Source organism: Rhineura floridana, chromosome 10 (assembly GCF_030035675.1).
Source record: "Rhineura floridana isolate rRhiFlo1 chromosome 10, rRhiFlo1.hap2, whole genome shotgun sequence".
Lineage (NCBI taxonomy): Eukaryota > Metazoa > Chordata > Lepidosauria > Squamata > Rhineuridae > Rhineura > Rhineura floridana.
In genome coordinates this window covers 21395693-21420346 of record NC_084489.1, presented here as the reverse complement: position 1 = coordinate 21420346, position 24654 = coordinate 21395693, and the positions used below count along the sequence as shown (strand labels likewise).

General features: G+C 38.5%; 1 protein-coding gene across 1 annotated transcript in view; it reads left to right on the top strand.

Moving 5' to 3' along the window:
• Positions 1 to 24654, top strand: part of SACM1L (SAC1 like phosphatidylinositide phosphatase) — a 47631-nt gene that overhangs the window by 4972 nt on the left and 18005 nt on the right. Inside the window, exons 2-10 of the mRNA XM_061587953.1 lie at positions 10555 to 10652; positions 12570 to 12644; positions 13551 to 13678; positions 14371 to 14520; positions 14876 to 14935; positions 17314 to 17347; positions 22114 to 22215; positions 23671 to 23756; positions 24161 to 24247. Coding sequence (XP_061443937.1) covers positions 10555 to 10652; positions 12570 to 12644; positions 13551 to 13678; positions 14371 to 14520; positions 14876 to 14935; positions 17314 to 17347; positions 22114 to 22215; positions 23671 to 23756; positions 24161 to 24247 — 820 coding nt within the window. The remainder of the gene's footprint in view (positions 1 to 10554; positions 10653 to 12569; positions 12645 to 13550; positions 13679 to 14370; positions 14521 to 14875; positions 14936 to 17313; positions 17348 to 22113; positions 22216 to 23670; positions 23757 to 24160; positions 24248 to 24654) is intronic.

The window sequence follows — 24654 nt, the reverse complement described above, 5'->3', positions numbered from 1 at the left end:
CATACTGAAGTGATTGAGAGCAACCTTTAACTACTAAATTATAACTGGAGTCTGAAGTGGATAGGTTAACCAAATACAATGTATGTGAAATGGAGTTACGATATGGTTACAATTATACAGGGTGTTCATTTCCAGAAATATGATACGTTAAGTTGACTTTTGGATGTAAGAAGAAACCTAAATTATGCTAAGAGTAAAGTAAATTTTGGCCCCTAATAAACATTCCAGAGTCCATATTATGGTATTGTGGGGAAAATGTGCTTGTCTGTATCCAGCAGGTGTGTGATTTTAATACAGTGATTGTTTTGAATAATTTTTTGTTTCCCTTACAAGTATTCAATATTGCTAAGTTTAGCTGGCAAGACATCTTGGGATAAATAGTATTCTGTTTCAAAAGGAGGGAATGTAAAGGCAGACCATGATAAAATGGCTTTGCATAGACACTTTGTGAGCTCATTCTTGTCCTAAAATAATTGCACTAGCAAGTCTGGCATTGACAGCAAACTTTGCCTCTTCAGAAAGGAAACACTATGCTGTAATGGTCTTGCCTTAAAAAAAATCATATGTGCATTCTCTCCCTGACCTTTATTTCTCAGAATAGGAGTTACAGTGCAATAAGGTTTTGGCAAAGTGAATTATATTATTCACATCGGCATGGCATCTTCTCTCATTTTACCATTGTTTCTGCTAGCAAATGAGGTAAATGGAAGATTTCCCTTTAAGGAAAAATGGGCTGTTCTTCCCTCTTGATCTTCTCTTCTATTGAAGGTCTTGCTATATTATTTTGTTACCAGGAGACTCAGGATGAGGCAGTGATGGAAATATATTTTCTCCCTTAGTTAGTGGACAAGATTTGTGCCTTGCTTTTTACTTTTTTGTACATTTTCCCCCTCAACGAAGAGGGTTGTATGAAACAACCAGATTTTTTTTAAAATAACATTTTGCTGCAATAATTTTAGAACATAACAAAAACTCTGTTTAATTTTTTTCTTGGTAGTACTGCAAAATTACTCTCCTGTCTACAGACATAGCTGTATGATCACTTATTTTCGTCTCTGTTAGCATTCTTATATTTGAGAGCACATACGTTTTCTGCAAAAATTAGTAACAATTATCATTTTGGTCATGAGAAATATTTTTGCCTTTGCCTCATTTGCCAACCTTTTCCATTTTGGGAGGCGCAACCAGTAAAGCTGCCGTAATAGCTGCTAAAAGTAAGGCTCTTCTTATGTTCTTATGTTCTTAAGCAGGACTTGATCCTGCGCACCATTCCTTCCATACATCTGGGAGGAGGAATTCTGCAGCATTTAGTTTCACTTTCAAGGAATCCTGACTTAGTGTTGTTTATGAACCAGAGATTGTAGTTCAAAACAAACTCTGGTTAGTTTAATGAGTTTCATAATCTGCCATTTGAAATTGGCTTGTTACGAAATTTGAAGTTTGTTTATAACCAGGGCCCAGTGGTGCGTGGCCTGTAAATGGTTAAAAGAGGATTGACTGCAAGCATTGCTCCTCCTACGACGGTGAGCGGGATTTAGGTTGTGTGTGTTTCAACTCTCTCCCAGTTTGGTTCTGTGAAAGCTAGCCTCAGCGCTAGTCCTGTTTATCATCTGTTTAATAAAGCAGCCGTTCTGCTTTATTATATTGGAGTCTGCTGCAGTGCATGGTTATCAGGGAAATGTGCAGCCGCAGGATGGACCCCCTTAAGAATACTGCAGATCCTAGTTCAGAATACTGCTGAAGTGGGATTCCTTAAAAGTGAAATTAAACTAAAGGGAACCCCCACCCCAAATTAGGTGGAACTGTTGGGAGGCAGAAAATATTGGATAATGGTTATCACTGTTTCTATTTCACACAGATACAATTTCACATAGATAGGATTGCTGACTGATGATTGTCTTTCTTAAAGTGTATCAATAGTAATACAGTGCCTAGACAAATTCAAACATATGTATTGCACATACTCATGCTAGCTAGAATTCTTTATGCCAAAATCTGAAAGGTTAATTGCAAACCAAATAAATTGAAGCTACTTAGAAACTTATGGGAACAGCTGGGCATTCTTAAAATCAACAATAATATTTAGGAAGCAAGGAGCATATACGGAAAAATTAGAAAGCTAGGATCCAGTTATTCAATACATCAGAGAGTTGGATGTAGCCTGGATAGGAATTGATTATATGCTGTTCTAATATAAGATGAGTACAAGAGATTTATATTTATATTTATGTATATTATATAGATACAAGGTAATGTAGGATATAAGGTGTATTTACAGCACGAATTGATTAACTGATACACCTTTTTCTTTTTTTTGTATCTTTGTCAGTAGAATGTGTAGGTAATGTAAGTGCTGAATTGTTGATTTGTTCATTAAATAAATAAATTATATATACTGTATAAAATGAAACTGTGCTTAGATCATTCCTCCACCTGCATGGGAATAGGAGAGATGAGAAGGAAGCATACAAGCCAGACCTTGTGCTTGGCCTCATTCAGGCTTGTCTCACATAGCACTAAACCATAGCTAGAATTCAATTTGTTTACATGTTTAAATGTGTCGGGTACTCACGTTTTAATACCCTATGCTTATACCTTTCATAAGATTCACAAATATCCAAGAGCATTGTTATATTAAGCCAGCTGTATCTGTGTCTCAACTTTAAATTGTGTATCATTTTGCAAATAATCTAAATCTTCAACCCTCCCCCCAACTCATAACAGCCAGTTTTGTCTCTAGTATATTATAACAACTCTTTTCCATTTTAGGTGCATTCTCTGGGATCATATGGTCCCCACGTATCTTTGACCTAGTCCATTGACACCAGTCTTCTAGCCAAAGGCAGTCCTGACTTCCACGTGGCCCCTCTTCATCTTGCTCCTTTAACCCACCCTCCATATGGTATTGAGAGAAGGCAGAGATGCACTCATGCAATAATAATAATAACAACAACAACAACAACAACAATAATGATTATGATGTTCTAATTAATTAATTGATTGATATACCGTTTATATGACGAAGTGGCATATTGACTCCTTAGAGCAAGAAGATTTTACTTCCCAACTTGTGGGATGACCACGTATTAAAAAATATGTTCAGGTGCCTTCCAAGATGCTATTACCATAATACAAAGGCCTCTAGCTTCTAAGACAGCTCAGTAGGAGACATTCATTGAAGGCCTACCTCAGTCTGACATCTGAGGCTTTTAGGAAGAGTGTCATGGCTTTCTTATTCTAGCAATATTTTATTGGATACATTGACTGGATTTAGGTTTATGATTGTAATACAGTAAATATAATTTAATGGATTTTGCTGAATTTGTGTAATTGCTTTTTTATTCTTGTTTGGATTGTGTAAGCTGCTCAGGGATAGCCTGAATGAAAAAGAAAGATGGTATATGTTAGAAAAATATTGGAAAGTGCTCTGTGTCCTTTTTGAATTCTTCCTTGCTACTTTAACTCTCTAGTGTTTTATAGTCCCATGCTTTAACATAGATCCTTTGTCTTAATCATGGCTACATGGTCACATTTAGCATGATTCATATAGACAAAGATGATGCTAGAACAAATTAAGGTGTAGTAAAATATAGGGTTGGCCATCTGACTGGCCAATTAACTGATCAACTGATTAGTCAGTCAAACATTGGTCAAGTATTTTAGTATTTCTTATAGCCGCCTCTTCTGTCTCATAGGGCACTTGGAGATACTTCACAATGTAAGAAGTACAAACAGAATATAATATATAAAAAAGCAAAGCACATATTAGAAAAATACAATAATGAAACTAAGCAGCAACTAATTATTTATTTATATACTATTTAATAACTAATGTTTTATATATTTAAATTGTAGGCATTTAAATAATGAGAAACGTGTTTACAGAAAGTAGTTAACTGTTATGAAACAATGACATTAAAATCCTAAAGTATTGAAGTCAATTATTTTAAGTATGTTATGCAAATATGGATGAGTGTCAATGATAGAAGTATTGTCCTAATACGTATTTTTTTCTTGTGGCCCAACATTTTTTGAATGATATTCAGGAGATCTTACATTTGGCTTTCTGTTGGAACCCCAAGGACAACCCAAATAATTGCAGGTTTTAAATTAAAGTTAATTTTTAATTGTGGTTCTAATGAAGGGTAGGGAGTGTCTGCTCGTGTGTGTGTATACCCAGATCCTGCAGGGCTGGAGAACAAGGAGCCTTTGCCATTGCCATTAGATGATACAGGCTGACATATAGATAAAGGCATTATTTCAGTCATGTGAGTTTTGACTGACATCTCATCCCTAATAAAATTGCAGGAATAGAGTGAGTACATGTTGATTTTTTTTCTCTTTAAAGAAAACTGTTGCTGTTTTGCTGTCCTCCCCCCCCCCAAATTCATGACATTAATAGGGATACTTAGAGGGATATGTGGTTGAAAATTATTAAACTGTTATGTGAGGTAACTTGATACACACACCACTATAAGTAGAACTGAAATGTAACATTTTATAGAATTCGTAGAATCATCCATGTTCAGAGTGCTGCATAAATGTTAGTGAAATATGGCCTGTCTATCCTCATTCTCCTTTCATTTTGAGGATAACTTCAAGATGGATTGATGTTATACTGCTCAGCACAGTATGTGCCTTTTTGGATTCTTCTCATGACAATATGTGGTAGTTGGCATTGAAGAGTTTCCTGTATTAGAGTAATATTGAGCATTCATGATGGAAATATGTACATTATTGAAATCAAGGTTGGTGCAGTGAGAGCTAAAAGGGTTCTTAAATGATACTGGATGCTCAGTGCAATGCTATCTTTAGATGCCATTAGAGCATCAGAGAGTGAGTCCATAATGTCTCTCTAAATGGAAAAAGAGCACGATGCTGGGGGGAGGTTAAGACTGACATATGTAAATCCCAAATGAGTATTAATGGTTCTATATGGCTTTTCTGTGAAGCATACCTCTACCTCTTCTGTGAGATTGTTGCAAGTAAAGAAATGACATACATTCTGTGGTTTAATAAATGTTTTCATAAATGTTTGGTGTTTTATAAACCATAAAACTAAATAAGACTTCATTGCAAGATATTTATTTTGAATATAAACAGGCTTGTCTAGGTAACTGAAGGTTGAATAATTTTGAGTTTTCATTTTAAAGAACATGTTTGTCTATTATTAAATTGTTACAAGAGGCAAATGTTTTTTATTTTTTTAAGCAAGAAATAATGGTTTTGTTGGTATCTTGTTCAACAATAAGCAGAATAAACAAGCATATCCTAATATTTGGAGATTCCTTCATTTAGATGGATAGAGTAGAAGTGGCAGGAAAAAAACCATAACCTGGAAATTATTACCGCATGGTGAAGGAGGCCCAGAACCAGGCATGGGTCAAGAAGTTTAAGAAGGTGCAAAGAAATACTGAGTCACGATTGTGCTAGGGAGGCAAGACATCCTCTTTCACTGATGCATCTCGCTTCCTTGTTTCGAGAGAGGGCAAGTTGGGTGTTAAGGCAGGCGACACTGGCTGGGACCTTGTTTGCAGGGCAGATAAGCTACTGCTATATGATACACAGACATAATGCTGCCTCTCCAAATTTCTTGCTCACATAGAACATTTGATTAGTAAAGGACAGACCTACCTCATATCTGTTCTGGAAATAATTTGGAATAAATTTCCTGGACACTGAGGACTAATATAAATTCCAGGTTGGAATTTAAGATTTTATCCTATGGCCCTCCTGTGTAGTGATGCCTCATCACGCTTCAGGGCTTAAGGGTCTCAACATGAGGGTTTGCTAACCGGTTGCTCTCCAGATGTTGACTTACAGCTCCCTTGCCGTGGATGCTGCTGGCTGAGGATGATGGAAAGCGTAGTTCAACATCTGGGAGGGCACTTGTTAGCTGCTCCTGCTCTACACTTTCCTTCGTCCTGCATTTGCTACTTACTTTGATGATGGAGAACTGTAGAGAGCACTCCGTGGAATGCTGAAGCAGGGACTGAGGCCCTGGACACTATTGCACATACTTGCAGTAGCGTCCAGGGATGATGGGAATTGAGGGAATTATGTTCGTTTGTTTATAAATGCTGCAGTCTCTCTACTCCCTGATTGTCTCTGTTAATATAGTAGAGAGATGCACAGCCATGTGCTCTCCTTTTCCTTGAAACCAAAGCAGCTCAACTGAACAGGCCACAATCAAAAATTCTATTAAACAGTTGGAAGATATGCTCGAAACATGATCTTCTGTGCCAACTAGATGGATCACGACTGCAGAGGGAAATGCAAAGGAGAGTACAAAGACAGATCAACTTCAGCTGCGTGTGTTTCACACACTTTAAAATTAACTTTAAAAATAATACCATATAACAGCTTTTGAAATGTTCATTCTCCTGGCTTTATTTTATTTTATGAATTCCTGTCTGTGCTTGGGATACACACACATACTAAGTCAATACTTCACGCGTCAGAGAAAATAGACTGTGACCCATGATAGCATATGTCACAATAAAATTGTTAGTCTTTTAGGGAGCCATGAGACTCTCTAGTGCTCTAGTAAGATTTTGGTGAGGATAAGAGAGATGGGTTGTAAAGCATTTGTATGTCAAAAGGCCCTTAGAAATTCCAAGTTAATTCACCAGATCACAGCATGTTGCAAGCAAGGAACAAAGTAGATGTAGGGTGCATTTGCTCATACATGTTTATTTGATGACAACAACCTTAAGTGGTGTGCATTTGTGGATTTGTCATGATGGCTAAACATCAGACAGCGTGTTCATATGCCTAAAATCACCTTAAGCAGCACCTATTTTTTCAGTGGAGATAGTTCAAATATTTAACTCCAAGTGCTGTACATGAATGGGAATTAGCTCTAACTTGTACTGCCCCTGTAGAAAAAAGTTCTGCATTTAGAGCCATCTTGATACTCAAGTTGTTGAAGAGGTTGCATTCTTCAGACTTGCCAGCCAATTTCATATTTTAGCTTATCTTTCTTTAGTGCTTTTCTATGTAAAATGCTTTGCAGTTCTTCTCATTTCCATTTGATATCCTGTCTCTGGTTCTAGCCAAATCTGTCACCTCAAGGGAATGGAAAAAGACAAGAGGAGGGGGGAGTTAATATTTCTGAGCTTCCAAACTTTCTATCTGAAAAAAACCTTGCTGCTGTGAAAACAGTATGTGGAATCAGGTGGCTGAGATGTCAAGCAGCAAGTGCCCTACCTATTTTCCTGCTGATAAGCATGGAAATGGCTTACCTGCTTTAAGCATCCTGTCAGTGATCCTCCCTGTTGTCCATCCTTAGTTTCGAGTGCCTTGTAATGGAGCTTCTGTCAGCATAATAGATGACTATATCTGACATTCAGGCACTCTCTCTTTTCCCAGCCACCCATCACGGGTTTCACAAATCTTACTGCTTCACACAGGTTAGATATCTTGTCCCTTCTCATAAATCAACTCAAACACTACTTGTTTCCATTTCTTATCTTGTATTGCTCTGTTTGAAGCTGTCAAGACTTCAGTTGTTCTGTTGACAATAAAAAGATGGGCCAGACCCCTGCGGAAAAGTGAAAAGATGGGCTCCCATATGCTTTCCTCACTGAAAATGGAAGTGAATTGGTTGCTCTTTCTTTTTTCTGGATAGCTACCATTTGCTAGGAATATGGAAATAAGATTCCATGATTTGATCTTACAACATTTGCATTGTGGACCTGTCTAATAATGCAATTGAATTACGCTATTAGTTTGTGCCATTCTAAGTAGAGTACCTATTTTAAGAAAAGCATTAAAAGATTTCTCACTTTTAAAAAATATGCTTAAAGTAAGTTTCTAGTTGTTGGTGGCTTACTCAAGGCCACCAAATGATTTGCCTGAAGGGTTATCAGCTTACAGTACTCAGCCATTGTGGTATCACCATTGATGCTTGTCAGTTGCGTGTTCTGTCTGGTGCTGAGAACATTTGGCAAGAGTAGGGAGGTATAGGAGGAGGTGGGAGAGACATGTTACGACATGTGCTCTTGGGAACCTGAGTGTGTGCATTTGCCACCCTCATGTCCCATGAAACACACCTCCTTGAGAGGAGGGGATCTTTTGCTAGGGATAAAACAAGCGCTTGCCCTGAAACGTGCCTAAATGGTGTATATATTTAACCCAAGAAATGCAGGTCCAAACCAAAATAAAACAAAGCTTGATTTTATTGAGAGAAAGAGTAGGAAAGCATTACAGAATTACTTGGGTGCATGGCAGCATTAATCATTAATATCCTAACCCATTCATAACTTTAAACTAAAGAAATCAAAGGACCCTATTACTATAAGAGGTGAAAGGTGAGAGAGATTACCTATCCTATGCCCGGAGTGGGCGGTTGAATACAGCTGAAGCTATGTGGAAGAGCTCTGATCCAAAACCAGGAAGGAATCTCTTGGTCTCAAGGTTTTGCACCGAGACCCAGAGTCTCCCCGGTTCTGTCCCTGCAGTCCTTGATGCGTTCCTTGAGAGCGTAGTACACGTGTGTCGGAGCTCTGATGTTCCTCAGCCCCCCTTCCTCTTTCTTCCTCTCTTCCTTTTCTACCTTCAAGCCTCGGTTTTAAAATACTTTTTCCTCTCTCCCCCTCCTGCCAAGGAGGGTATGAAAGTCTGGTGATGTTGTGTATGTGTGTGTGTATCTCTAACTGACCCTGAAAACTAAGGCTCCTAACAAACAATGGGATTCACTGTGGGTGAGGGAAATTTGCCAAAGAACAAGATAACAATTATGCAGAACATTTATGCCGTAGCTTTAGTTTTGTATCTTAATTTCTGCCCTTGTTACTCTTCGCACAAAACCTCGTGGGAAAGCATAACCAGCCATACCATTAGGTGGGGGTGTGGGGTGGGAATTGTAGTTTAGCAGGCTCCATGGCCCTGCGTCGTAACAGACAACCTGAAGCATTGGGAGGTGGAGTGGAAGGTACAGAGATGCAGTTGTAGCCCCTCCATTGGGTCTTCCTAATTCTTCATCACACATTGAATGCTACATGTGTGACAGATCCTGATTTTTTAAGAAGGGAGTGGTCTTTCTTTTGAATTTTTCATGTTATTTTCCAAGTTACCTCAAAGTAATTAGGTTTGAGGTTTGACACTCGTGATGCTAAGCACAGGAAACTGCCTTATGCCAAGTCAGACTGTTGGTCCAATTACAGTAGGGCCCCGCTTTTCAGCATTCTGCTAATACGGCGCCAGCGGGGCAATCAGCTGACAGCGGTTTGCCCCTGAAGCTCCCCACACGCTACAGCTGATGAGGTGTAGCGCGCGAACAGCTGTAGCATGGGGAGCTCCAGCTGCTGCGCTCCAGCTGACAGCAATCAGCTATAGCGTGTGATCAGCTGTACTGTACAGCTGATTGCGCGCTATGTCCCACTTTTCAGCAGGGGTCTGGTCCCTAACCTGCCGTATGAGTGGGGCCCTACTGTTAATACTGCCTGGCAGTGACTCCACCCATACTTAGAAATGCTGGGGATTAAACCTGGGACTTCAAGATCATCTACCACTACAGCCCTTCCTCAAACAAGAACGTTTTTGCATCGGCAAATTATGTCCTGGCCAACCCTATTGGATTCAGACTCTGACTCGCTGGTGTGGTTTTCTCCATTATGTTGAATATGGAATCTCAGTTTAGAATATTTCATCATCAGTTTACAGATTATACAGAACTCTGCATCTCTACACAAACATAATTTGGCATGACTACTCAAGCTAAGGCATTGTCTCAGCAATTAGACATGCCCCTTGAGACCCTTTAAATGGGTCTATTTGCTTGGAGAAGGTTTCTCTGAACAGGACTGTATTAACAAGTGAGCACTCCTGTGAATGGGTTGAAAAGTTGGCACTATCTGCTCATACCTGCACATCTTCCAGGGCATCCTTGGTGATGGGGTGGAGGCACTTCACCAGATCCCCCTCCTGACACCTGTTCGGGTTGAGCCTCCCCCTCCTCCTTTAAGAGGAGGCACAAGTGGGGGGCTTGGGAGACAAGGCAGGGCTGAACATTAGCCTGATAGTGCTGCTTCAGTTGTAACTGTAACCAAGAGGCAGAGCTGTCATTGTGTGTGCTACTGAAACCTCCTGTTTCAGCCCCTTTCACTGCAGCCCACTTGGCCCCTCTCCAGAATCCCAGTATTCCTTCTCCTGATCACTCCACTAAGAGTCCTCCATGGAACCCATGACAATGTATATCCTTTACTTGCTGATTTGGTTCACTGCTGTGCATATTGGGTATATGGCATTTCTTCTAATGGCACATACGTTGTGGAATTCCCTCCCCATAGAGGTGCGCCTGGCACCTTCATTATGCAGCTTTCATCATATGCTGAAGAGACCGCTCTTTACCCTGGACTTTGACACCTGAGATGTGTTTTTAGGACCCACCCTATTCCTGTGATTATAATATGTTTTAAATTGTTTTTAAATTGTAGTGTTTGTCCCGCGACCTTATGGTGAAGGGTGGATAGGAAATCAAAGTAATAGTATAAGTATTTTAAAGCAATGCTGCTTGTTTGGTGGTGATCTTGCACATTTCTTGCATTTTAGGCACATAACGCCAGAAAAGTTTTATGTGGAAGCTTGCGATGATGGAGCAGATGATGTACTTTCCATTGACAGAGTCTCCACAGAGGTTACTCTTACAGGTACCTCTTTGCCATCACTTTGAAAATGCTGTTCTAGTATAGTATTAGGTTCTTTTTCTTCAAGCTACAAAATAATAGTCAGCAACCTGAAAGTCAACACAAATCTGGCTCGTGTTAAAACAAATTCCATTCTATCCAATCGTTTATTCTCCTTCCTTCATAGTACTGTAGTTGTTCATACATTTCTTGACCAATCATGTTTATTTTCATTTATGTATACATTCTGAAAATTTGAATCAAATAAACATGACAGAGGTGTTTTAGTTTGTGTGTATGAAAATCATTATGTATATTCAAATTTCTCAAGCTTGTGTTCAAGTTATGCTCAAGTAATGAGCTTTACAAGTGAACCTTTTGGGAAATTCTCTTGCGTAGCATACGTGAATCCAGTTGATTTTAGGTGTATTAATATCATGCTTTCTGACTGCAATATGTTACTAGTAGAAGAAAAGATGCAAGACTGACTGCATCTTTGGTGAAGGAAGGAAGAAGCAATAATGAGCCAGAGTTGTCTGTACATATTGAGCACTAACAGGGAAACTCCCAAGTATTTGCCCCCCTTCTCCCCCTTTAAGTACTTGCTGCCACCAAAGGGGTGTGTATGATTGGATTATAGGGTGCCCCTTATTAATCAGCCTAATAATAATAATGAAAACCTTCCTTGGGTCTCCCCAAAGCCTTTTGATGTATCGCCATATAATGGCTTCAGGCGTGGGTAATGAAAATAAAGAGAGACTATACCAGGTTTATCAAACAAATAAAAGAGTTTACTAAAACAGAAAGAAAAATATGAGATTTGAGGAAAGATATTTGATATAGAAAATGTCCAGAATGTCCCTTTGGAGAAAAAAGAGCTTAAAAGTGGTTAAACACAATCCATTTGCCTTAGTCTAAACAATCCCTTAACTCACTAGATTCTCAGGAGAATCTGACTCTTGAGTAGCAGTCTTTCCTCTCAGGCTCACCAAACGTTTCCTTACCATGCTGAGATCCACCTTGTAAAAGCCTGTTATCTCAGGAGGCCCGCCTTGAGCTGCTTAGCTCCAACCAGGCCACCTCTAGTTATCATCTCTGATGACCTGTCCCCTGCTAATCACAGGCTCCACCCAGCACAATTCAGGCAGCGGGAAGTATTAGGGCTGAGGGTACCAGCAGCAGGAAGCAGCAGTGTCTAATATTCCCACCCTCAGATAAGAGATGTGTCATTTGTCACATATACAATAGAGTTTTCACTGCCTTGATATTTGAGCCCAAGGATAGATCATGTGATCAGCCAGATCATTTGAGCTGGTTAACCCTGTAACTTCCTAAACAGACAAGTACAAACATACATTCCCATAAAAAGCCATGCTCCATATTAACAGTCCAGTACAGCAAAGTCCAGTTCCTTCACTAACAGCAATAGTATTGCTGTATATTTTTTATTTAAATACTTTTCTTATGGTACCAATAATCCCCATCCCAGTCATTTTTCTGGTTGTGTTTCAGTTATCAGTGATATGTAGCTTTTGAAGTTGATGATAATTTTTAAAAAATAAAATGACCTTCCCATACACACAAACCTGCAGAGACTGGAGGTGAGCAATAGATAGAAATACTGAAATCGGGAACTACTAAATACAACGTTGATCTTGAGGCTTCAATATCCCAGGTCTCTGTTGAAAAGAAGAATCTCTTCGGTTATGTGAATGAGTTCAAATTGGTTCACATAATAAAATGTTAATGTTAGTTCCATGTGTTTAAAATTTTCCCCAACAAGTTTTTAGTTTGAGAATGCGATGATAAATATTGTAAATTTATTTGAAACTATTAATTATGTGCACAATGACATTTAAATCTTATTGGATCATTCTCAGCTGCATGTGATCAACATAATACTGGTGTAGTGAGACGATACATGCTGTTTTTCCTTTGCAGTTAAGAAAGATGTTCCGCCTTCAGCAGTTACCAGGCAAATATATGGTATTTTGGGAACAATCCGTCTAGTGGCAGGTATGAGAATTTCTGGAGAGATCTTATAATAAGAGCCTGGTATACATTCAGAATTACTATGTGGTTCTTTTCAGCTGGGATGGCACCATTAAGGCTGTGGGTGTGGTATTGCATATTTTAAAGCTCTCCCTTTTTGTTGTTTGTTTAAAATCTTTATTTATTTATCTATTAAATTTATATCCCTCCCTTCCTCCCAAAAGTAGCACGTTATATTGAGGACTAGGCTTCAATCTTTTCCCTAATAATTTTTGTAGTGGAGGAGCATTCAGACTTTTAATTGCCCACTTAATGGTCTTTGGGAATGGAAATAAATGATTAGTGTGTGCAGCTGGATTATCTGTAAAAACCATCGTGTTTTGTTGTTTTTGTTTTTATGGTACAATACATTTGTGGTTTTAACAGTGTTGTAAATCACTTGGAGAACTTTGGGTAACAAGCAACTAACAAATTTAATTCATAATGATGATGATAAAAATAGTGACCACGCATCTCCTGAAAACTGGTGTATGGAGCAGTACAATAGAAACCTGGTGTATTAGTAAGCCGATGAGATATGAAATTGGCCATGCAGAAGAGAATTAAGTCCAACCCTTAAGACTATAGTGAAAATGAAACTTGAGAATGCAATGATGAATATTGTAAATTTATTTGAAACAAGGCATAGTTTGCTTTCCTTGTGTTATAACTGTGCTTTTAAGTCGCTTTTTAGAAAATGTGTTTTTAAATTTGTATATTTGTTTTTAATGTTTTTAATTGTTGTAAACCGCCCAGAGAGCTTGGGCTATGGGGAGGGGGGAGGTATACAAATGCAATAAATAGATAAACTATAACTCTCTGTGTGTGCGTGTGTGTGTGCTTTACTAGAAGAAAATCAGTGCTGCTGATCAGAGTCCTTTTGTTTTACAGGCACGTATCTTATTGTAATAACAAAAAAGAGAAAAGTAGGTGAATTTTTCAATCATGTTGTTTGGAAAGCGACAGACTTCGACATTCTCTCTTACAAAAAGACAATGCTACATTTAACTGATATTCAGGTAGGGAAAGATTTGGTAATAGAAAAACACCTTTTGTCTACTTTGAAAAACGTTTGAGATGAAATGAAAGTAGATCTCTTTGCTTAAAAAAAATAAGGCTGTTGAAACGTATGAATAAGTTATTTAATGAATTTATTTTTTCAATTCAGCAACTGGTACATAGGCTGGGATCCAAAAGGACACTTTTTCTCAGGGGGAGATCTTCTCCTTGTAGCTTCTTGCGTTCCCTGAAAAGCTGCTGCTGAAGGTCCCCCCGGAACAGAATTTAGTGCAGCATGAGGGGATGCAGCTGGAGGGAAAAACTGGTGCATGCCCACTTCTTGCTAGCACATGGGGCTGTTTGGCTCCTGACCGTAATCTGAAAGCCATTAGAAATCTAGTGCTTTTCTGTAGGCTTGTTGATTTAACTGATGTTTACGAAGCTGCATTGAGCCTGGTTTTTCTTTTGGGTCATAGACTTGCATATAAGTGGGGTCTAAATCAAATGTAGAACGTTTTAACTCCTCATAAATATGTGTGTATTGGTATGGGCTCTATGGTAACAGCAGAATGCTTAAACTCTGTTGCACTAAGAAAAGAAGAATCTCAGATTTTCTGTGTGAGGTCTTTGTTAGCTATTCTGGGAAATGTGTATCTCCTGGTAGGGAAACTAAGAGACAGCGTGGTCAATAACAATACTTTCCCTCTAACAGTTACAGGACAATAAAGTCTTTTTATCAATGCTTAGCCATGTACTGAGTGTGGACGGATTTTATTTCTCTACGACATATGACTTAACGCACACCTTACAACGGTTGGCTAATACCAGTCCAGAATTTCAAGAAATGAGCTTGCTAGAGAGGGTAAGGATTCTGTGCCCAGGTTCTTACCAACTATAAAAAAGACGTGTGTATTTACAGTAGAATGACTGTGTGTTTATTTCAGCTGTTAACATTACAGCTTATTATGTAATGTCATGGTTCCAACAAAAGCATTTAGCTCTTAAATCAATAGCTTGGGAATTAACTTTGTGAACCACTAATCTATCAACTGATCCCTTAACTCTTTCTGGATGGGAGAACCATGTGTACCTCTGAATGCTTAGATAGGAGGGAAAGGGAATTGCCTTGTTGCCACATTTCAGGAAAGTAGTGTCTGAAAACAAACAATATATATATATGGTGTTTAAAATGTACCCTATGATGCAACTTTTTACAGGCAGATCCTCGGTTTGTGTGGAATGGGCATCTTCTTAGAGAATTTGCTGCTCAGCCCGAGGTAATGTATATCCATTTTGTTGAGCATAATCTTCACAATATTGAAGGTGACGAAAACACAACTATGAAAGCAGAAGTTACCTGCTTCTGATTCCTGTGACAGAACAGCCGGTGATACAGTGTGAAGTCTTTCATGGTTGTAGCAAACTATCTAGTAATACTGTTATAAAAGCTAATAGCCTTAATTGAAATTGAAGCAGAAACTCTAGTGAGCCTGCTTATGTAGGTTAGGTAGAAAAAAAAACTATAACAATACAGTGTGCAAGATGTGGTTGCTGCAAGTAGGAATGACTAGAGCAGATCTTAGTTTGATATTATGATCTTTAATATTGTGCATGATTTTTGCTCTGTCTAGCCCTTTTCAGTAGCAACAATCCCCCCTTTCCATGGAGTGCTGACATTTTCTGCTGCTGTTCCTTCAGTTACTGCTCTCTGCTTAGTGCCTACATTTTGCTGTGTGTTGTAGAGAACACAAATGACATAGTCCCAGCCAGAGCCTGTGTTAATTCAATCTAAGGGAGAAGACAAAGTTTGATAATGATACCTGTGGATGTAGGTATAGAAAGCTGGGAGATGATAGCACAGAATACTGGTGTCATGATTCAGTCGAAGTTGTTTTAGCAACGGTTTAAAAGATGATCAATTTCAATTAAGGCTAATCCAGATATAGAGCATTGTTCAAGGAAACAAATACCTCATGTTACAGCAGTAGTTGGTGAAGATGCGTAATGGAGCCCCTTAGGGCAGGGATAGCTAACGGTTGCCCTCTTCTCCAGATGTTGCTGTTCTCCAATTCCCGTCATACCTGGCCATTGGCCTTGCTCGCTGAGGCTGATGGGAACTGGACTCCAACAGCATCTGCAGGGCCATGGGTTAGCCACCCTGGCCTTAGATTTAGAGTTAGGCCTGTGAGAGTTCAGGAGTTCTGCTGCTACTAGACCCTTCTTAATCAAATGGTAATTAGTAGGCATCTTTTTCTCATTCTAATTTGTTTGGCAGTCCCCTGGTTCAAAACTTAAATTTGTGTCAGCTATTCTCTTATTAAGACTTGTGTAGAACAAATTCATTCAATCGGCATCTTGCACAGCTTGTTAAAAATAGTCTTCAATTATGCATGCAAGCAAGACGGTTTTAATTCCTCTCAGGTCGCTAACTAACCTAATTCCTTTCAGCTATGAACAGGCAGTAAATAAATTACAAATACAGTGGGTGTGGATGAGATGGGTGTAAGAATTTTGTCTTTAGAAGAGAAACGATAAGCGTCTCTTGAGATAGCAAAACAATTCATTAAGACAGTCAGCTTCACAAAACAGCAACTTGTGAAACCATGTTAGCGTAAAAACAAACTCTTACTAGCCTACAGCTTTATTATAAGTTGAAACAACTGAGCTATTCTGTGCGCTTCATATTCATACAAATGCATATTTCTGTGAGTAGCTACCTTATAGTAATTTCCAACAATCAGCACTCTCCCACTTTGAGCCAATGGCATTTAGGCATGTGTTAGATAGTATCCTTTGCCACTGTAGTGACTAGGGGTCATAAAGTCCTTGATTCCAAGTTTCACTTTAGCCATAAAATTGGTAGGTAACATGAAACCTTTTCCAGCATCAGGAGCTAGTATAGCATTGTGGCCAAGAACCTGAGCAGGGAATCACAAAATCTCTTGGTCTAAATTTCACTTTCAAAGAGAAAAATGCAAACGCAAAGACATTTGTTTTATTTATTATTACATTTATATTCCACCTTTCCTCCGAAGTGCTCAAGGTGCTGTATGTGTAGTTGTACAACAAATGTATATTTGAAACAGTTTCACGTTACAAGTCTAAAATCCAACATTATAAAAGTTCCTGAAAACATGTTCCTTTAAGAGCTGCTCATTTTTGGACTTGGAGCAAGACTTTTCATATATACATTCCTCTTCTATAGGTATAGAGCTATTGATTCTGCCACTGTGGTGGGGGGTTACCTTGCTTATGTACAGCCTTTCTGGATTTTGTCTGTCAAATCTTACCTCAGCTAGGAATTTGCCAGGTGACCTTCTAAAAGCTACATTCTTCTGCCCATGTATATGCAATATGGGATAAGTCCCATCTACCTTACAAAGGGTTGTAAGGATTACTGAAATAACACATGCGCGGGGTTCAGAAATCTAAAGCATGGTATAATTAAGGGAGATCATCAGTTTAGTATAAGCAGGTGGCAATAAGCACATACAATATGAGTAGAGAACATATTCCTGTCAATAGGACAGCTTTACAAATGGTTTTTCTTCATTATGTATCTCTTGATATTCTAATGTTCATTGTCCAGTGCTTGAGCAATTCTTTGAATACTCAAATATGGTGGTTCAGCTGTGTTCAATTTTCTGTTTTACAGATCCATAGGTTTGCTATTCCAGTTATGCATGGATGTATCCTTTCACAATTCTGCCAGAATGACACCATTTGATTAATTAGAGCTTTAGGAAGGTGCTACTGCCACCAACTAGTTCAACTTGTCGGTGGAAGTGCAAAGTTTAAACAAAGTTTTTTAGTCTTGAACGCCTGCTATAACTCTTTCAAATTAGTCCTAAAAACAATCCCTACCCCTGCCCCATCCCCCAAAAAAACAATTTGTGCAAGGATTGGGACAAAAGGAGGTAGCTGTGTAATAATATTTCAAAGCTCTTGACTAAAACAAAACTTCTGTTTAGTACCGATGTAATGCAGAGCCATGGTTTGTGTTTAGGATATTGGTCAGTGGGACCTGCAATGAAATGTTGTAGTGTGGAGTTCTGTTCACTGTTCAACCATGCCTTCTTCATGGATACTCCACTCCATTCCGACTTCCGGGAAGGGTGACTTAGCCTGTGCCTGCTTTTGAGACGGGCTCCTGCCTCAAAAGAAGCTTATTCAGATATATCAGTCAGTTTTTTCTTTTTTTTTGACTGATTAAACTTCTCCCGGGTAGGGAGAAACGAAGAGATTAACCTCAAAGCCTATTTTTGTTGGGACGACCAGATCTCATTAATTTATGGGACGAGGTCCAGCCGACGAAGGTGGGACGGATTTTCAACAGCAAGCTCTATCTGATAAAGCGAACGTTCATCTTATCTTCTAAGAGAGAACGCACTAACAGGCAAGCACCCTTCTTTCTATATTTTTCTTTTACTTGACTTAAATTGTTGCTGTTTAAAAGAGATTTGCCAGATTGATCGGTTTTTGACATCTCACTGGGGAGCCATAACTTCTCTCTGCTACGCACTAATTAATAGCTTATCTCTGTTTTTGTTGCAAAAAGCTGTCCTGGATTTGCATTCTAAAGATATACACAGAAGAGGGATTTCTATTCCAGATTTTTATTTTGAAGAATATTATATTGTCTGAGACTACTCTCTTTTTGGTCTATTTTATTTTGACGAATCTGTTTTCTGACGACTGCCATTAATTGTTTCGATCCTGGGAACTGCATTTTGTTTACTTAACTATGGAGAGATAAGGCTGTCTGCTCTGTTTATACTGTGATGTCACCAAGTTTGGAGTATTAACCCAATTGTTGCTGAAATAAGAAGTGGTTTTCCTATATTTTTTCTTTTAAAATGGCAATTAAGAAAGTGGCTGAGAATCTGGAAATAACTATGTTTCAGAAAATAATGGATGAGATTGAGATAACGAAACAAAACCTGCGACAGGGTTGTAAGGAGCTGAAAATTGAATTGAGTAAAATGACGCAGGAGATTAAAGATATAGGGGTCCCTGTGAGAGAGGTGACCCTGGAGATTGGAACAAACGTGGAACAGGAAAAAGATTTGGAGTCTATGGACTTTAGAAATAAAATCTATTGTTTGGAGACACAGGAGATTAAAGACATAGGGGTCCTTGTGAGAGAGGAGACCCTGGAGACTGGAACAGGGGTCCCTGTGAGAGAGGAGACCCTGGAGACTGGAACAGGGGTCCCTGTGAGAGAGGAGACCCCGGAGATTGGAACAAACGTGGAACAGGAAAAAGATTTGGAGTCTATGGACTTTAGAAATAAAATCTATTGTTTGGAACTCAATGTTATCTCTGAAGAAATTAATGAAGATTCTAGAGATAAAGTTATCAATGGCATGGATAATCTTCTGGACTGGAATGATGTGATGGAGCCCAATATAGAGGAAATCTATGGAATTAACTGCAGCCATGTGACAATGGAAAAACTTTCAAGAGATGACCCAGTGTATTTTGAAAAAAAGAACAGAGATATGATTTTACAGCAGTATTTCAGCAACCTATTTAGAATGGATGGCAAGAAAATATTTGGGATAGAGGTAATTCCCATCAGACTCTTACTATATGACTATGGCTTTGACAGCAAGATTATTATGGAATACTGATAATGGAAGATTGGATACTGAAATTACTGGACTTAACAAGACTACTGAAGATGGAAGATGGAAAATGGAACTAATAGGGATAATAGAACAATGGCTACTGAAATTACTGAACCTAACAGATTCTGATGTGATGGATTAATTGAAATGTTTATTTTGACTATGGTTATGACAATAAGATTATCATAATTAGTAATGAGATGGATTAATCGATATGCTTATCTGGAAAAAAAAATTGATAGATATATTTCTTAAAGAATTGAAACCTCTCTTTGACTTTTTGTGGAAAGAATAAAGTAATGTTTATGAGATTTGATGATTAAGTAAGATAACTATTGGAGGAAAGTGATTTTATAATATGACTTAAGAGACAGGATTGTTATATATTATAGACTTATAACTGATCTGATCTTTGACAAATGGGAAGTCAATATTTTACTCTTTATTTTTTTTTTTTTATTTTTTTTTTTTTTTTTGTTTAACTATTTTTGATTTTGTTTTTTGTCTTTGAATGTTTTATGATTTTGTCTTGTATGTTTTATGAAAATTTGAATAAAAATTATTGAAAAAAAAAAAAAGATACTCCACTCCATTCCATTTCCAATCCCCACCCCAGCTTTCAGTTCTCTCCCCCACCTCAAACAATTGGCCAGCATTACATGGCCACTCAGCATTGTTTAGTGTGGGGTGGGGACGAGATTCCCCTTAGAGTTTCCTACTGAGTTTTTGTATTTCTATAAACATTGGGGGATCCCCTGGTTGTACCTCCCTCTTGTGTGTGCATGGTGCTGTTGCAGCTACATAAGGATATGCCCTTAGAGAAGTAAGTTCACTTTAGCATATATAATGCAATGCAGCAAATAGTATTCTTCAGGTTTTGTTTAAAATCCCAACCTATTAATAAAAATGCTTATACAGATCTTTTCCTCCCTACCAATTTGAACAGTGTGGAGGAGATACTGAGAGCACAATGATATTACATTCTATTGCTCTGATGCAATAAAACAAGTCTCAGAGGTCAAAATCTTGATTTGATGTGACCACTGTTTTTTACTTCGATGGCTGGCTTGTCGTTTCTACTATAGAGCAGTTCCTGTTGCCAAGCTCCAGATTATCCCCTCGTAGACGTTTACATTGAAGAGTTCATATTTTCCTGTTCTTGTTTTGAAGAAGCTTCCTCATGTTTTCATGGGAATCTGTGACATTCTAGCAAAATGCCAGAATGTCCCCACCCCCAAATGCCAGTCATTTTAAGTCTTAACCTATAGTTCTGTGGCTTACGTAGGAGTGAGCTCTGTTGAGCTGAGCAGGACTGACTTCTGAGTAGACATGCTTATTAAAATGGTGTGATTGGAGAACAGTTTGTATCTTTTGTATCATTTATAACATGTTCAAACATAATGATTCTCTTTCCTAATTCAACTTCTCTTTTAATAGCTTCCTTATTCAGGATGTATTAGTTGCCAGGCAGAACAAGGAGTAACTTCTTGCTTTCTAACAAAGAGAGTAACTACATGATAGGTCAGCTTTGTTCCGAAGGTGCATTATGCCAGTACATATGGTAAGGATAACAAACACAAAATAGTGGGGAAACTGGAATCAGCAAGATGTATATATGGTGATCATGTCCTGTTGCATCATAGTTTTGGAATGTGATATTTGCAGAAATGGCAAGCTTTGTACAACATACTATATATGCTACACCAGAATTAGCTGTTTTAACAATTTGGAAAGAACAAAATGAGACAATGACATCTCTGGAACAATCATATTTAAGTTGATGGCTGCTTGCAGGGTAACAACCAAAAACTAGAAAATTGCAGAACTTTTGAGATTGAATTCTTAGTATAATGAACTGTAGCAAACAGCCATGGTAGATAAAAATGACATAACTACTTATTTTAGCTTTTGACTAATTTATTTGATTTTTATATAGTGTGATACGATTTTGTTTTCAAATGAGGGACATATGCAGCAGCATTTATCAAAGTCTTTCCTTGGATTATGGAAAAGAGGCCAAGTACATACTGTAATATTGTGGTAAAATATACAGGAAAACCTCCAAGTTGCCAGTAGTCCTTGCATATATACAGGAAAATACATCAACTCTATTTTGTTTTTTCTGTGTATTTTGGAAACTATTTTTTAACATTGTTAGCAAAATTGCCTTGTTGACTATATTTTCATTTCCTAATGAACTGGAAATTGAGGGGAAATGCATCTTCCTCTTCCTCCCTACTGCTGTCCAAAGCAACAAAACAGTTTTTTCCCCCAATCCACTTATTGATATTAAATTGCTTGCTCTTAACTTTAGTGGGTTGTATTCAACTAAATCCTACTCAGAGTAGATCCACTGAAGTTAACAAGCCTAAGTTACGCATGTCCATTAAAAGCAGTGGTCCTACTCTGAGTAGAACTAGCATGAAGATGTTTGAAACAGAGAAAATGTGCTCTCTATGGATTGCATCCAATGGTGACTCGCAGCTGATGGTCAGGTTTCCATCAGTGAATTGGGGAGGTAAGCAATTTTTAGTGATTCACCTTCCCTGCAGTCTCCCACACCCCCTAATTCTGCTGTGGATGGTCCCCCAATCCTCTGGAACAGATTTAGAAGTTGGGGAAACAGGAGGGGGTGAGGAATAGTTGAACATGGCTTCTGTCCCCATTCTGCTGATAGAAGCTTTACCATCCACTGAGTGACACTGTCCCATGTCCATAGTCCCGTGTATTGACCGTTCTAAGAGTGGCTAATGGCATAACTCACTTTTCAGATTAATTGTTATAGTTAATGAGCAATGCATTCCTTAACATATCTCCTATATCAGTTATTATTATGCACTCTTGTTCTGTTAATGGAAAATATTTTGACTGGATTCTTATTTCTCGAAGAAGTTGTTTCAGAGCAGGCGTACGCTACTATGTAAGAGGTAAGACAAAGGTGTGCCACTAATAATTGTTAGTAGTGCTAGCTTGGCAATTTGAACGTGTATTGTGGTTTTTATGATATGCAAGCCCAGAAGCAGCTCACCAGGTGGGAAGGAGCCACTATGCATGCTTCCCAGGAGGTGGGTCACTGTTGCTTCCCAGAAGGGGTGGAGAGGTTGACATGGTGCAAATGCTCTGGTAGAGCCAATCCAGCACTCCTGCCGGGGCATTGCACTGCTCCGACTTCCTGGTAAGCAACAGTGGCCTATCTACTGGAAAGCTACCATAGTGGTTTCTTGCCACCCAGCAACCCACTTCTCTGTAAGCTGCCTCAAACGTCAGAAATAAATATGAAAAGGGTCAGTTGTTTGCACCTTGTTGACAACAATATTAAGCTGTTCTGCCACATGGTATATAGATTTTGTTTCAAAAAAATTCCTCTGGTACTTGTAATATCTTCACACGAAGATGAAGATTGAAGTTGCTGTAGATTAAAAGACAGACTTTGTGTATTGGTATAAAAATATATTTAGAAAGTGGTGAAAATCTGAACAAAACTTGGAGTGGTTATCCAGTGTGGAATAATGGCTTGGATTTGGGAAACCCAACATTTTAATCTCTACTCCATCATGAAGTCTACTGAATGCCCTTGTACAATTCATTATATCTTGGCATTTTTAATTCACAGGGCTGTTTTAAAGCTAAAAGCCATTCCTATCTCTTTGGAGGAAGGGCAGAAAAGGAAATATATATATATATATATATATATATATATTTTAAAGTAAACATCTTCCTGTATAGTTGCTATTTGGAGTGGGAGGAAATGGGTGGCTGATCTTTGCTGCCCCCGCATACCAGGTACAACTCCCCTTAGAGCAGCACCCCAACATACAATTCTGTCACCACTGCTATTTCACAAACTGTGTTTTTAAATTCTCCTGGCTTTCAATAGTGGTATATCATGCAGGGTCCATGGGGTAGGGGAAGGGCTGTGTTGGAGTTGCTGTGTTGGAATTGCTGTTTAAGATTTTTAAAAGTTTTTTTAGTTCTAAGATGTTTTTAGTGATTTGTTTCTTGTTTGCCATCCTGGACTCCGTCTGGATAATGCAAACAGAAAAGCCACAATGCTTACAGTGAACTAATTATGTTTTTCTATATTGTGGTCATCATCTTGAAATGGACAGATTGATGGAGAAGAATCTTCCATCAGAATCGTCCATCACTAAGGCTGCAATCCAGTACATGTCTACTCAGAAGTAAGCTCCATTGGGTTCAATGGGACTTATTCCCAGGTAAGTGTGCATTGGATTGCAGCCTAACGCCTTAACCCTGTAACACTTAATGCTGCTGCACCGCACAGCAGAAGTAGGCTGCCTATGACACACTGGCTAGGTTTTGAATCATAAGGCTTGTGCTATGGGTAGTTAGGTATAACTCTGAATTTCTTATTCTCACAGGTATTGATTCTGAAGGACATGCAGCAAATTTTGTAGAAACAGAACAAATTGTACATTACAATGGGAGCAAAGCTTCTTTTGTCCAGGTACATTCATTCATTCATTTAATAGTACACTTCTGAACTGCCCTTCACCAGAAAGGAACCCAGGATGACTTACAAAACAATTAATAGAACACAATTAACTTCAAACAATAATTTAAAAGAAGGCAATCATAAAAGGCAGCAGAGAAAAAATCCTCATACTTCAGCATCTTGAAAAATGTAACAAATCTAATCAAAGGCTTGGTTAAACAGATAACATTTTGATCTGGCACAGAAAGCCCAGTGGAGTAGAGGCTATATATGATTTTGGACTGTATGATTAGTCTTTCCCGATAACCTTTTAATGCTGGTCTACGCTAAGATAAAATGTGGAAGTTATTTGGGAAGATGTGTTGATAAGATAACATTGTTACATGGTTCACTTATCTGTTCCTTTCATTTTTCAGACACGTGGATCCATTCCCTTTTTCTGGTCACAGAGACCAAATCTCAAATATAAACCAAAGCCACAGATCAGCAAAACAGTAAATCATGTATGTTTTAATATATATTTTTCTCCCATCCTTTTGCAGAAGGAGTTTAATGTTAATATGGCGATAATGTCCATATACATATGCAAAAAGCCGTAAGGTAGTTGCTGATATTCTGAGGAATGTGTTGCCTGAGGAACGTGTTCTCTCTAAGATGTTCCTGAACTAAATAACGCAATGTCGTTTGAAAGCCAGGGAAGGTTTGGTCTTAATGCAGTAGTGCTTTCATCTTCAGAGACAAAATTAATACAGTAATATTTCGCATTAACATACTCAATGGGACCAGAGCGAGTACGTAAACCGAAAATGTCCTTAAAGTGAAGCACTACCTTTCAAAACTTTTTTTACCTCTGCTTCATGCGGAGCCTCAAAGCCCCGCGCTAAAGCCTCTGCTGCTGCGCTGCCGCGCC